Source organism: Podarcis liolepis, assembly GCF_965112155.1.
Source record: "Podarcis liolepis genome assembly, chromosome: Z".
NCBI lineage: Eukaryota > Metazoa > Chordata > Lepidosauria > Squamata > Lacertidae > Podarcis > Podarcis liolepis.
Window position 1 is genome coordinate 41,284,920 of NC_139570.1, and position 15,050 is coordinate 41,299,969.

Sequence of the window (15,050 nt, forward strand, 5' to 3'; positions counted from 1 at the left end):
CATCAGTTTTCTGCCCTCCATGCCCACCAGCTGAAGTAATTGTTTCATTCCACCTCATTATTGTACCAGTCTTGCTTGTGTTAATAGCTTGTGTGAACCATTGGTTCCTAACAGTTTTTCTCTCTCTGCCCCCTGGTTTCCATATTTGCAGGTGAGCGGTTCCAAACAGAGTTGCCTGATGACCTTTGAAGACAACTCCAAATACTGGGTGCTTTGGAAAGACATCCAGCACGGTGCGTGAGTCTGCAGTCTTCTCTGGGACTTCCACATGGGCCCAGCCTACATGCTGGTGGTAGTGGAGGGGGATCCTGAAGTGGGGGAGCAGAATGTACCATGTTAAATTTCAGGGGTAGGTGGGTGCCATTTTGAAACACACAACGAGACTTCCTGAAACAAATGGCTCTACTATAGAGCTTCTCCCTGATGTGTTGGTTTGACAGAACATAGTGTTTGAGAGATACTGGGGTTCAAGCCCAATGCCCTGGAATGGCCAAGAGAATCCAGACACCCACCCACCCCTCATTGTCAGCAAAACAGGATGTTTATTTAGGTGTTCCAAGGCTAGTGTGACACAGCTGACGCAATCAGAAAGTAGGGAGAGAGTGGGTGGCACACCAAATATGAAAACAGCACTTACAAGCAATGGGGCAGTAATGTCCATGTATAGCATTACTTTCACCTTCACCTAAATTCTAATAGTTTTTCTGTGAGTCATAACATTAAGCTTCTAGTTTCCTTATCTCTTGCCCGACCACAGCTTCTAATAACAATCCTTTACTTACGTCCTGTTCTGTCTTTCTCCCATGGTTCTCCTGTAAACACAACCTTCACATACCAACCTTGACTTGCTCAGCTCATTGTGGACGATAATGAGCGGGAACGGTCAGATTGATTATAAGGCAATTTCCTGTGCTCCCAACTTACAGGAGTTTTTGATGCTAGAACATAGGAAGCTGCCTTATACCAAGTCAGGCTATTGGTCTGCCTAACTCAATATTGTCCACACTGGGTGGCAGCTGCTCTCCAGGGTTCCAGACAGGGAGTTTTCCCCCATTTTGGGGTATTCTTGCTGGTGCTTTCTGCAACATGCCATTAGTACAATAATAGTGTAACAGTGGTAAATTTACTGGCCTGGCCACACACCATTCCTCGATATTCTTTGCTGTGCAATGCTTCTCCAAAATTACTGCATTGGTGCCCTTATGAAGAGAAGAAGCTCTTGCACCATAGCGCAACAAAAGCAAGACAAAACCTGGATTTTTTTTATTTTGCTTGACAAACACCTTTCTTTCACTTTAATAGTCCTCAAGCAAATAGTGCAAGATGAAAATGTCTGCCTGAGACAGCAAACTTCTGCTGAACCAGAGCTGGGTTCCCTGACTAATATCAAAGCTTTTCAGCCAGATATTATTATATTTTGTTGAAAAGAACAATATCATAGAACCCCCTGGAACATTTTGCTACATACCTGTTGTTTTTCCTACAGATGTGAAGTTTTTCCTCCTCTAAATTGATATTCCTGCAATCTAGACTACAGACTAGATAAATCTGGACCATCTGTGGTATAAAAATATTACAGGGCTTCAGCAGGAAGCTGTGGGCTGTGGCAGACCTACATTTAGGGGTCCCTGAAGCAACCAGCAGTGGTCTGGGTGACCACTGTCATCCTCTTCAATGAGGTTGTTCCACAACTGCTCACCACATTTTTAAAGAAAATGTAGCTACTACATCTTGGATTTTGATTAAATTTGCTGTGCTGGATTATCTCACATGTTGACATCACTGGTGTGAATAATTCCCACACCCCTGTGCCTCATAGTTTTCAAGTTATGGGGGCATGAAAATTAGGGAAATGTTATATACATGCAAGATACATCATAGAATGATGAAATAAAACATAGAAAATACCACGGTCAATATAATCTTTTATTTCAGATGCCTATGAAAATACGTACTACATGGAGCACATTTTACGAAACTCTCTTTTTCTAACTTTTCTAGCAACATAGTTACATACAGTTTCATCTTATGAGAGCTTGTAAAGAATAGCTTTGAAAAATTCATTTCGGCTTCACATCTCATGATAGGCATTGTCAAGTACAGCTTAAGTGCAGCAGTAATATTGGGCAACACTTCAGTTACGTGTTGCTCACATATAAGCTGAAGACCTCCTGCGCATTGAAATTTAAATGGCATCTTTTATTCTGTGTTCTGGGTTTTCCTAAGGTGCAAATGTTATTTGAACTGATAATACCCATTTACTAATTTGCGGTCAATATCATCTTTGTAATATGATTTTATCAGTTAATTACTGTCCACATCAATTTCAGAATTGTTCGTCAGTTCTGAGAAGAATGTGAATCTTTTTTGCAATCTGCTCATATGGGTCAATTCTCTTACTTAACTGGATTATCAAGCAGTCGGCTACAACTCTTTTAAAAACTTCAGAATAGTACTGTATGGTTTTTCTCATCTGTTCTTCAAGTTGCTGATCCACAGTATTTTTATTTGACTTTTTTGTTATCCAACACAACATTGCCCCGTTTATATTCCATGCTGTCTTCAGGATTTTCCAGAGTTCTGAGCATATTCATCCAGTCAGAAAACCCACCTCTGATTTTATTTTATAAAAAAAAGGGGGGGATATATTAGTCACAGCAGAACAGCCAACTTACAGCGACACTCCACCATTGCAACATCTCTGCTGCTGACTCTCAAACTTTGGAATTGTTGAAATACACACAATAAAAAATTAATCGGTTTGAGTTGTGAGACTCAGATTGGATCTACTAGACCCAAAACGTTTAAGCAATGAGGACTAACATTCCTTCTGGGGCTCCTTCAGGATTAGAGGACCTAAAGCTTAAGCTTAATTAGTTTCAAAGTCGTTCTGCTCCTGGCTATGGGGAATGCACCAATTCTAAATGAAGCCGTATGTCCATCCTGAAACTTTTGTTGGCACAAGCCCTGTTATAAGCAAGATTATGGCTAAATTTAAACAGTCCTGACTTTCCCCCAAAGAATTAAGGGAGCTATTAAGGGTGCTGATAATTGTTATCCCCGCCCCCTCCAGAGCTACAATTCTCAGAGTCCCCTGTGAAAGAGGGATTGATTGCTGAACCACTCTGAGAATTGTAGTTCTTCCTGTTTAAAGTGGCATCATAGTGCTTTATGTGTGTGAAAGTGGCCTGCATATAACCGCCCCAATACCATCATGAGCAGAAAACTCACCACTGGCGTTATATAAAATGTATTTCTGGAGGGGACCCTGATATAAGGTTTTTCATCTTTGCATATGAGGTGGAAATCTCCCATCTCCAGTGACAGTAGGATTGCGCTTCGATACGATACGATAATCTTTATTGTCGTTGTCCCATACAGAACAACGAAATTGAAAAAAATCTACATCAGACATGCAAAAACCAACAAGCTTGCTATCCCAGCCTGGTTAACCCTCTAAAAACTCTGACACCCCATAATTAAATACAATATACTCCCACAGAGGCTACCTTACACTGCGTTTAAAACCAAAATCGCATTTGGATGAAAACTGTTTCTCAGGCGGCTAGTCCTGGCCTTTATAACCCTGTACCTTCTTCCAGAAGGCAGAAGCTGAAAGAGATCATTTCCAGGGTGCATACTATCCTGCACTATCTCTGCCGCTTTCTTATGGCACCTGGAAGCATAGATTTGATCCAAGGTGGGAAGAGTGCACCCAATTGTTCTCTCTGCAGTCTTTACAACCCTGGACAGCATTGTTTTTCCCCTGACTGTGCAGCTCCCAAACCACACAAGCAGACCATGGGTTAATATACTCTCAACAGTACAATGGTACTCCATCCTTTTTCCAAGCAGTTGTGGCGATTGCTGCTGACATTCGTATTCTTTTTCAGCTGGTCTCCCTGGTGAAGAGTCAATGTGTAACATCTGTATGGAAAAGACAAAATCCCCCATGAATGACATACTGATATGCGGGAAATGTGGACTTGGTAAGAAGAATGTCCTGGAAGTTCCACCACCCTGTGTTAGGGGCTTGGGGGGGATGTGAGGCAGAAAATGGCAGCAACGAGAATGCCCTTATCGCTCAGCAAGCTTGCTGTATCGTTATTAGGTCGGCGGGAAGTCTCTTTAAAAAAAAGCTCTGCTCTCCAGATCTAAAAGGTTCTTAGAGTGGCATGTAAGAATAAATAATAAGATGACCCCCCCCCACAACTCTCAGATGCCCCAATTTGCTTTTTTCCTCCTCCCTCCCAGTACCTTTTCCTTTCATGTTATGCACTTTAGTTTTCTTTCTGTCAAGGAGACTGGAAAGCAAGCTCTTTCCTGCTGCTCTTTGGTTGGTGGATGGGGCCATACTCCTTTGCCTCAATAGGAGAGCAGCCTCCGAGTGGCCCTTAGATGGCTGCAGCCTCCTGCTGGTGTCAAGAAGCTTCCCTGGTGGACATCTTGCATTTCTTTCGTTTGGTCAGAGCTTGGCAGTGGCATGCTGAGTGACATTCCTAGGAACATAGGAATCTTCTTAAGCTGAGTCAGATCCTTGGTCCACGCAGCTCAGTATTTCCCAGTGTTGACATTTCCTGGCAATGCTTTTCCAGGGTTTTGGAGTCTCTCCAAACCATACTTGGAGATGCTGGGAATTGAACTGAGGACCTTCTGCATGCAAACAGGTGCTCAGCCACTGAGCTATGGCCCTTCTACAACATTCATGATCCCAGAGTAAATGCAGGAAGTCTCAAATGTTGGTCCCTGCAAAAAACACTGTGGTGCTCAGCCTCACAGTTAGACCTCTTTCCAAAATGGCCCCCCCAGATTTCATGGCCCTGTTTGCAAACAGTGAATCAATCCACTGTGGGTTGGATTGTTCCAATGTTCAAGGACTGAAAATTTCTGTTAGGGGTGTGTGTGTGTGTGTGTGTGTGTGTGTGTGTGTGTGTGTTTATCATTCTGTTGCTTGACATTGTAGCCTGTTGGTTACAAGAGTGCAAGAATCCTGAGAACTGTAGTTTGCCCGTTGCAGAGCTATAACTCCCAGCACCCTTTACAAGCTACAGTTTCCAGGATTCTTTGAGAGGGGAGCTATGCACTTTTAGTGTATGGTATGATGGATTTAGCCTAGTGCAATCATGTAGAAAGTGCTCAGCTTCTTGACGTAGTTGCAAAACTTTGCCTCTCAGGTTTTCACCAGCAATGCCATATCCCAGCGGTGAGCAGCGATGAGAGTTCCTTGGATTCATCTTGGTTCTGTCGGAGATGCATCTTTGCCCTGGCTGTACGGGTGAGTGATAGGATTCAAGGAATGCTTTCTGCTAGCTCTCGTTTCGGGAGCATACAATCTCTGGGCAGATGCTTCTTTATGGATGCCCCTATGTGAAAACCTAGCAATTGCTAGTGGTGGATCAAACCTAGTGTGCTGTCTCTGCCAGAGGACAGCCAGAATATTATTATTTTTATAAGTCAGACCATTGATCCATTCAATTTAAGCATTGTTTAAAAAGTTAAAACGTGCATAAAATAATTGCAGTTTAAAATACCCCAGAAGCGTTTATGATTAAAAACGTTGTTCCTGTGTACACCATTTCTTCAAGATCTCTCTCTCTCTCTCTCTTTAATTTATGTACTGATACGTATTCAGAGATATACAAAATTGCATATCCATCACAAAGTATCATTTTATAATATACTGATACAAACAGCTACTTAATCTATAAAAGAACGTAGGAAGAAAGAATACAGTGGTACCTCGGGTTAAGTACTTAATTCGTTCCGGAGGTCCGTACTTAACCTGAAACTGTTCTTAACCTGAAGCACCACTTTAGCTAATGGGGCCTCCCGCTGCTGCCGGAGCACAATTTCTGTTCTCATCCTGAAGCAAAGTTCTTAACCTGAAGCACTATTTCTGGGTTAGCGGAGTCTGTAACCTGAAGCGCATGTAACCTGAAGCGTATGTAACCCAAGGTACCACTGTAAAAGACAAGAAATAGGAAAACCTAAAGAAAGAAAACAAGAGAGATTAAAAAGTATTAGAGAAAGAAAAATGGTTTCAAACAGGGGTCCTTCCTGGCCCTGCCTGGATATGGAATCTTCTGCATGCAAAGCAGTTGCTTTTGTCAGTGAGTGCCGCAACCCCAGAGTCGGCCACGACTGGACCTAATGGTCAGGGGTCCCTTTACCTTTTATTGCTGAATCAGCTTGTTACGTCAGCTCCTTAAGACACAGGTGATAAGCGACAATTCTTTCTACTCAGCTCTCTGAGCAAATCTTTACTCATAACTTGTGACGGCCACAGAAAGTTGGAGTGACACTGAATGTTTCTCCCCAGTGGAGGCGCAGAACCCCACCTAACTCACTGGTCCCTTCCCCAGAGTCATTCCACCATCTGCCCACCCCAGCTTTGCTCAGCATCCCGGCCCCTCCCCCCTGCCACCATTCATCCTCTAGCACCTGCCAGTCCATGACGCCTTTTTGTCTTCTGAAACTCTTGCTGCTTTTTGCCTCTGCAGAATGGTGGAGCCCTGAGGAAAGGCGCCATTGCGAAGACGCTGCAAAGGATCAAGATGGTGCTGTCCTATAACCTGCAGGAGCTGGAATGGGACTCCCTCCACAGAACCAATCACCAGCAGTGTTACTGTTACTGTGGCGGCCCTGGCGAGTAAGAGAAACCGAAACGAGAACAAAGGTGGCACCCAGGAGAGGGGGGCATGTCTGAGGAGATGGAGCTTTCTGAAGACCTCTGACAATAGGGAGCAAATCTATCCTGCCCTTTTCTTCTGTGGGGGTCTTCCTTTGGAGATTTAAGCTCCTGACTCATGTGGTGGTCCACATCTCCAGGGGTGCAGATGCAAGCTTTAAAATATGTGTGTCTTGCACAGCTAGATAGATAGAGAGGCTTACCTACACCACGACTGGGAAATGACTGGCCTGGGGTCCCAATGCGGCCCTCCAAGCCTCTCTGTCTGGTCCTTGGGACTCTTTCCAGGCCACACCCCTTATGGGCCCTGCTTTGCACTCCCATTGTGTTTCTGCCTGGCTGGAATCACAGAGTCATATAATTGTAGAGTTGGAAGGGAACCACCAGGGTCATCTAGTCCAACCCCCTGCGATGCAGGAAACTTTTGCCCAGTGTGGGGCTCAAACCCTCAACCCTGAGATTAAGGGTCTCATGCTCTACCTATCGAGCTATGCCCACTTCAACCTGCTTTGCAGAAATATAAATCAGTTAAATTGCAGGTGAATAGTGGACCAGTTAAATTAAATAAGTTACAGCAGTTAGCAAGTTTCTTGGCTTTTAGATGAAGCATGTGTGTGCCACTGGCTTGGAAGAGGCATCTCTTGCTGATAGATGATGATAGATAGATAGATAGATAGATAGATAGATAGATAGATAGATGATAGATGATAGATGATGATAGATGATAGATGATAGATGATGATAGATGATAGATAGATAGATAGATAGATAGATAGATAGATGATAGATGATAGATAGATAGATGATAGATAGATAGATAGATAGATAGATAGATAGATAGATGATAGATAGATAGATGATAGATAGATAGATGATAGATGATGATAGATGATAGATAGATAGATGATAGATAGATAGATGATAGATAGATGATAGATAGATAGATAGATAGATAGATAGATAGATAGATGATAGATAGATAGATGATAGATAGATGATAGATAGATGATAGATAGATAGATAGATAGATAGATAGATAGATAGATGATAGATAGATAGATAGATAGATAGATGATAGATAGATAGATGATAGATAGATGATAGATAGATAGATAGATAGATAGATGATAGATAGATAGATGATAGATAGATGATAGATAGATGATAGATAGATAGATAGATAGATAGATGATAGATAGATAGATATAGATAGATAGATAGATGATAGATAGATGATAGATGATAGATAGATAGATGATAGATAGATAGATAGATAGATAGATAGATAGATGATAGATAGATAGATGATAGATAGATAGATGATAGATGATGATAGATGATAGATGATAGATAGATAGATGATAGATAGATAGATGATAGATAGATGATAGATAGATAGATAGATAGATGATAGATAGATGATAGATAGATAGATAGATAGATAGATAGATGATAGATAGATGATAGATAGATAGATGATAGATAGATAGATAGATAGATAGATAGATAGATAGATAGATGATAGATAGATGATAGATAGATAGATAGATAGATAGATGATAGATAGATAGATGATAGATAGATGATAGATAGATGATAGATAGATAGATAGATAGATGATAGATAGATAGATATAGATAGATGATAGATAGATGATAGATAGATATAGATATAGATATAGATATAGATATAGATATAGATATAGATATCAATAGATAGATAGATGCCTCTTTTAAGATGGTGCCTACTGTCTGCAGTTTTTCTGACTTGCACTAAATTGGGAACACCTCATATAAGAGCCTTACTGGATCAGGCCAATGGCCCATTTAGTCCAGCATCCTGTTCTCACAGTGGCCTTCCAGAAGGTCTAATGGGAAGACTGCAAGGGATGAGCACCATCTTCATTAATTCAGAGTTCAAAGCAGAACTCATGTAGCTGAATGTTGGAAGACTCAGGACAGATAAAAGTTGCACACAGTCAAATTCTGGAACTCACTCCCACAGAGTGCAGTGATGCCCACCAAGTTTGATGGCGTTAAAAGAGGATTACACAAGTTTACAGAGGAGATGACTATCAATGGCTACTAGCCATGATAGCTATTCTGTGGCCACTAGGAGAAAACAGGATGCTTTTCTAAATGAGCCATTGTTCCAGGAGGCTTTTCTTATGTTTTTCTGAGTTAATTCAGACTTCCTCAACCTGGTGCTCTTTAGATGTTAGACTACAACTTCCATAATCCTTGCCCATTGGCCATGCTAGCCTGGGCTGCTGGTAACTGGGAGTCCAACAACAACTCGAGGGTCCCAGGTTGTGGAGGACTGATTTAATCTAACTCACCAGTGGGGTATTCTTTTTCCAGCCCAAAGGCCGCAATTCCTCATCAGCATCCTTCTGGGAGACCCATGCTAGTACTGTAGTGGTGGTTGGCAAACTTGAGTAGGGAATACTCCACAGGTGTTGCAACTCTCTCCTGTTCCAACCAAGTTTCTTTCCCTTCCAGGTGGTACCTGAAGATGCTGCAATGTTACCGCTGCCAACAATGGTTCCATGAAGCCTGCACACAGTGCCTTAGCTGCCCAATGATGTATGGAGACCGGTACGTCTTTCCCTCACCTTCTTTGGATCGCTGTGTTGGGGCCCCCCTTCTGAGGGAGGCTTGGAGGAGAATGATAAAGGGAGAGGGCCTTTCCGGTGGTGGCTACAATCTGTGCGATGCTCTCCTCAGCCTGGTACTTTCACTGACATCTTTTTTTGGTTTCATACCTGAGCAACACCAGGTGCACCATGCTGCTAATCTGAGTTAAAGAAAGTTCTGCTTGTTCATTTATTTGTTTTTGTTTTTTTTAACTTTCAGGTTTTATGTTTTCTGCTGCGCGGTGTGCAACCAGGGCCCAGAGTACATCAAACGTTTGTCTTTGAGATGGTAAGGCTGAAGCAGAAGCACACTCTCAGCGTTTATTATTGTGATGTGAATCAGCTGTATATAAGCAGCAATATTTATTTTCTATTTTTTCATAGAATATTTTATTTGTAGTGAAATAAATATGGTTCCAACAAAACTTGTAGAGCAGTGGACCACCCTTGCTTGGTTCTATAAACTCATCCTGAGTGCTCCCCCCACCCTGTATAAATCATTACTCAGAAATAATACCCCCCCCCACTAAGGAAGACAATAACATAATAAAATTCCAAGCGGTAATAATCAATTGCACATTCATTCAAAATAAAACAAAAACTATTTAGTTTAATTAATTCAGCAAAACTGATGAACTTCATCCAGTGGTCCTAGCTTTTCAAGGTTTGATAGTCATTTTTATCTCCAGAGCTCTGCTACTGCTGCCTTGCCTCTTAACACCCTCCTACGTACTCCCACTGGTCCCCTTGGAGGTGGCACTACTCACTTTTGGGAACCCCTGCTACAGAGTGTGACATGCTTATATCATACATACGTACATACATACACACATGTTGTTGTTTTTTGTTTAGTCGTGTCCGACTCTTTCCTGTCTTCCACTGCCTCCCGCAGTTTGGTCAAATTCATGCTGGTAGCTTCGAGAACACTGTCCAACCATCTCATCCTCTGTCATCCCCTTCTCCTTGTGCCCTCCATCTTTCCCAACATCAGGGTCTTTTCCAGGGAGTCTTCTCTTCTCATGAGGTGGCCAAAGTATTGGAGCCTCAGCTTCAGGATCTGTCCTTCCAGTGAGCACTCAGGGCTGATTTCCTTAAGAATGGAGAGGTGTGATCTTCTTACAGTCCATGGGACTCTCAAGAGTCTCATACATTTTATTTATATGCCACCTTTCCACAGTCAAACCATGCTCAATGTGCCTTACAACATGCAAAAAGACATTACTGCAACATAACAATAGTACAGTGGTGCCTCGCAAGACGAAATTAATTCGTTCCGCAATTCTCTTCGTCTTGCGGTTTTTTCGTCTTGCGATGCACGGTTTCCCATAGGAATGCATTGAAAATCAATTAATGCGTTCCTAGGGAAACCGACTTCAGACCAGGTCCGGGGACAGTCTGTCCCCGGACCTCGTCTGAAGGCTGGGGGGGGACAAGGGCTTTTCTTCCCACCCCCAGCATTTTAAAAAACCCCGGGACAGCGGAGGACTTCTCCGCTGTGCGGGGCGATCTTAAAATGCTGGCGGGCGGCATTTTAAAATCGCCCCGGACAGCGGAGGACTTCTCCGCTGTCCTGGGCGATTTAAAAGCCCCTGGGAAGGCAGGCAGGGGGGACAAAGACTTTTGCCCCCCGCCAGCCTTCAGAAGAGGTCCTGGACCTCTTCTGAAGGTGGGCAGGGGGCCAAAGTCTTTGCTCCCCCCCCCGCCTGCCTTCAAAAGGTGTCCCCACTGCGGCGGGAGGTGTCCCCTGCCCCCCGCCCGGCTTCGGAGCACCGGGAGAAGCGATCTCCCTTCAGCCGCTTGCAGCAAAAGACGTCGGGGGAAGCGGGGAAGCGAAGCGCTTCGCTTCCCGCTTCCCCCGCACCTCTTCTAAAGCAAGGGGCTGGGGGGAGATAGCGATCTCCCCGCAGCCCCTTGCAGCAAAAGATGTCGGGGGAAGCGGGGAAGCGAAGCGCTTCGCTTCCCGCTTCCCCCGCACCTCTTCTAAAGCAAGGGGCTGGGGGGAGATAGCGATCTCCCCGCAGCCCCTTGCAGCAAAAGACGTCGGGGGAAGCGGGGAAGCGAAGCGCTTCGCTTCCCGCTTCCCCCGCACCTCTTCTAAAGCAAGGGGCTGGGGGGAGATAGCGATCTCCCCGCAGCCCCTTGCAGCAAAAGATGGCGGGGAAGCGGGAAGCGAAGCGCTTCGCTTCCCCGCTTCCCCCGACGTCTTTTGCTGCAAGGGGCTGCGGGGAGATCGCTATCTCCCCCGCAGCCCCTTGCTTCAAAAGAGAAGACCCGCTGTCCCCGGGGCAAGCTTCGTTTTGCGAAGCAAGCCCATAGGGAAATTCGTCTTGCGAGGCAACTCGAAAACGAAAAAACCTTTCGTTTTGCGAGTTTTTCGTCTCGCGAGGCGTTTGTCTTGCGGGGTACCACTGTAGTAATAAACAGTAAATAAAACATCAAAAAACATAAACCACAAGATCTTAAAAAAAAGATACAAAACCCCCCTGTTCACCTGCCCTCCCAGGCCAGGTGGAAAAGACCTGCAAGGCAATAGCATATAAGAAGAAAACTGATCAGGGACACTGTCAGATAACTAGATCATTGGATGCATTTACAGGCACTTATCAAAATGACCATGTTTAGTATGAACTCTAACAATCCTTCTGTGTTGCGTTAGGTGCTTGGAAAGAGCCAAGGTGTCAGAGGTGTCCTTTGGAGTCTTTCTTATGGGAGGCAATCTGTAAACTGGTAGCGGTAAAGAACATGGCAATTATGCAAGGAGCAATACCTCCACTGCATTTAGGGATGAGGGAGAAATTCGATTCAGGTCTTGCTTAAAGGTGAACCTACCTAATCCATGCTTCCCAAAACAAAATGGGAAGTGAAACACTGCCACCTTCAGAATTTGCTCTGCTCTGAAATTTGCAATGCAGCTCTCCTGCCAGGTAATGTGTACAAGAATTCATATGCAGGAATAAAAGCGTGGTTAAGAATGCACTTGTAAGTGAAAATAGACTCCTGGAGCTACAATCTCTCTGGGAATAGAGGTTGACTGCTAAACCACTCTGGGAGTTGTAGCTCTGTGAGACGAATGGGGGCCAGCTAATAACTCTCAGCGGCCTCAACAAACTCCCAGGATTCTTTGGCAGAAGCCATGACTGTTTAAAGTAGTATCACTGGGCTTTAAATCTATGGTGTTAATGTGGCTATAGTCTAATATCTGCATAGTATTTATGCAAGCAAAGTCAGGATGAATGGTCTGTGAACAGGTCCTCTGCAGGAAACCTTGGTCATTCTGTTTCCTTTTACCATGCACAGGGTGGATCTCGTGCATCTTGTACTCTACAACCTGGGTGTCCAAAGCAAAAAGAAATACTTTGACTTTGATGAAATCTTGACCTTTGTCAATCAGCGCTGGAACCTTCTGCAGCTTGGGAAGGTGAGTGGCAGGGCTGTCAAACCAGTAAAAGCAGGACCATGGAACGGGTAGCCTGCCTGAACTTTGGGCATGCTGGCTGAGGTTGATGGGGGTTAGAACCCAGTGACAATCTGGATGGTCAAAGTTTCCCACTTCTGCATTGAAAGGAGGAGGGTGACAGAGTCATTGAGAACTTTGCTCGGTTCCGTTTACAACTTCAATGCTGGAACTTGGGCTCCACCTTGTGGTCACAATCGGAATGTTCACTCGTATAAGTATATATGTTGCCATTTCAATTTAAAATAAACACAGTTTGAATAAAAAATAGTAAATAACAGTAAATGCTAAATTAATATTTTTTGGAAACAAGGAGCTGTGTGCTGTTCAGGTATTCAGAATCTCAGCTTTTTCTTTTTTAAAAAAGTTGCTAGCCCTCAAGGAACCTGCGAATGATGTTTGGCCACTTGCAATACATCTCCCCGTTTCAGCTTCCATCGGGGGAAGGCTTGCAACTCAGTGCTTGAGCACATGCATTGCATGTGGAGACATTTTCAAGCCCAGTCCCTGACATTTCCAAGTAAGATTGAGGAAGACTTCTGTCTAAAATCCTGTAGGGCTGATGGCACTCAGTATCATACTGAGCTAGATGGGTCAATTGTCTGACTCTTCATAAGGCAGCTTCCTATAGCCATGATGTGGGGCCAGGAGGGGGCTTGTATAAAGCCTTGCATGCCCCCCCTTAGCAATATTAAACTTTTATTGATTTTTTAAATTTTTAATTAAAATAGTAAGGCTTCAAATGAGCTAATAAAATATCACAACCAGGCTGGCTTATTCTTCAGGCTTCAGTGGGACTTAGGCTGCACCAGCGCTTTTTTCCTAGAAAAAAAAAGTTTCAGTACTCACCAGCAAGCTGGGGGAGGGGCCAGTGCGTGGGGGAGGGGTGTGGCATGATGCCAAGGCTGGGCGGTAAGGGCAGATTAGCTGCTTTACACTCCCTTGCCTACCTGCCCACCTACCAGGGCGCTGCCACCCAAGTGAAGAGACCTCCCCTGCCTGGCTTTGGGTAGGAGGCAGTAGGGTTCCAGGATCTTGTCACAGCATCATGCCTCCTTCCCTAAGGTGGGCAAATGCTTCCTGGGCTTGGGGAAGGAGTTGCGATGCTCTGTCAGGGTCCGAGAGCCCTCCCACCTCCTTACCCCCCCCCCCCAAAGTTGTGATAAGTAAAGGTAAAGGGACCCCTGACCATTAGGTCCAGTCGTGGCCGACTCTGCGGTTGTGGCGCTCATCTCACTTTATTGGCCGAGGGAGCCGGCGTACAGCTTCCAGGTCATGTGGCCAGCATGACTAAGCCACCTCTGGCAAAAACAGAGCAGCGCACGGAAATGGCGTTTACCTTCCCACCGGAGCGGTACCTATTTATCTACTTGCACTTTGACGTGCTTTCGAACTGCTAGGTTGGCGGGAGCAGGGACCGAGCAACGGGAGCTCACCCAGGTATGTAGGGTTAGGACTGCAGCCTTAGTCACGACCAACTTTAACTGGGTTGGGGCCTAAAACTCTTGGATTTTCACTTACATCCATATTTTGTTGGCTGCCAGGTCCTCTCAGCCCCACTGCCCAACATGGCCAGTGATCAAGGATGATAGTGACCCACAGAGCCCCTCATCCCTAACACCTTTCCGGTGCTGGCCCTGGTCCTAAGAATTCCCTCCCGCGGAACATAGAGAGCTGCCTTCTGCTGCTTAAAACAAATGGTCCATCTAGCCCACCACTGTTTACACTGACTGGGAACAATTCTCTGGGGTTTCAGACACGGAGATGGCAGGGATTGAACCTCCAACCTTCTGGATTCAAGGAAGCTGCTCTTCCACCAACATGCATTTGGCCCCTTTAAATGGGCCTTTTTTCTTTGTTCCAGTCTGCTTCTAATTGATGATGCAGGTCCCTGTTTTTAAACTAGCAGCTGCTTTTTTGTTTTATAAATTACTCCAAACTGTCTGAAATGTTTTATGCAGGCTGCTGGTCTGGAACAGGTTGTTTGTACTTTGCTGTCTGAGTTTTAATACTTGTGTTTTTATGTTTTAAATGTTACGATGCAGTTTGAGGAAGGCTGCCTTGAGAGGGCTTCTTACCCTTTAAAGCATCATTTAAAAAGAAATTGAAAATAACTAAGTAAGTTCTTCCTCTCAGCTGAAGAACACTCCCGTGGCAGAGAGAGCCGAACACCTCCTTAACGCACTAAACAGCTACAAAAGCAGGTAAGAGTAATAAAAGGGCTGCTTCTCTGCATCACTTTTATTGTGTTCCCTGTAATCAACATCTTTTGG

General features: G+C 44.4%; 1 protein-coding gene across 3 annotated transcripts in view; it reads left to right on the forward strand.

Moving 5' to 3' along the window:
- PHF19 (PHD finger protein 19) overlaps positions 1 to 15,050 on the forward strand; it is a 38,675-nt gene that overhangs the window by 12,471 nt on the left and 11,154 nt on the right. For all 3 annotated transcript variants that reach the window (XM_083485901.1, XM_083485900.1, XM_083485902.1), the window contains 8 exons: positions 152 to 233; positions 3,894 to 3,989; positions 5,175 to 5,275; positions 6,501 to 6,649; positions 9,190 to 9,285; positions 9,544 to 9,612; positions 12,621 to 12,741; positions 14,914 to 14,981. In XM_083485901.1, coding sequence (XP_083342027.1) covers positions 152 to 233; positions 3,894 to 3,989; positions 5,175 to 5,275; positions 6,501 to 6,649; positions 9,190 to 9,285; positions 9,544 to 9,612; positions 12,621 to 12,741; positions 14,914 to 14,981 — 782 coding nt within the window. The remainder of the gene's footprint in view (positions 1 to 151; positions 234 to 3,893; positions 3,990 to 5,174; positions 5,276 to 6,500; positions 6,650 to 9,189; positions 9,286 to 9,543; positions 9,613 to 12,620; positions 12,742 to 14,913; positions 14,982 to 15,050) is intronic.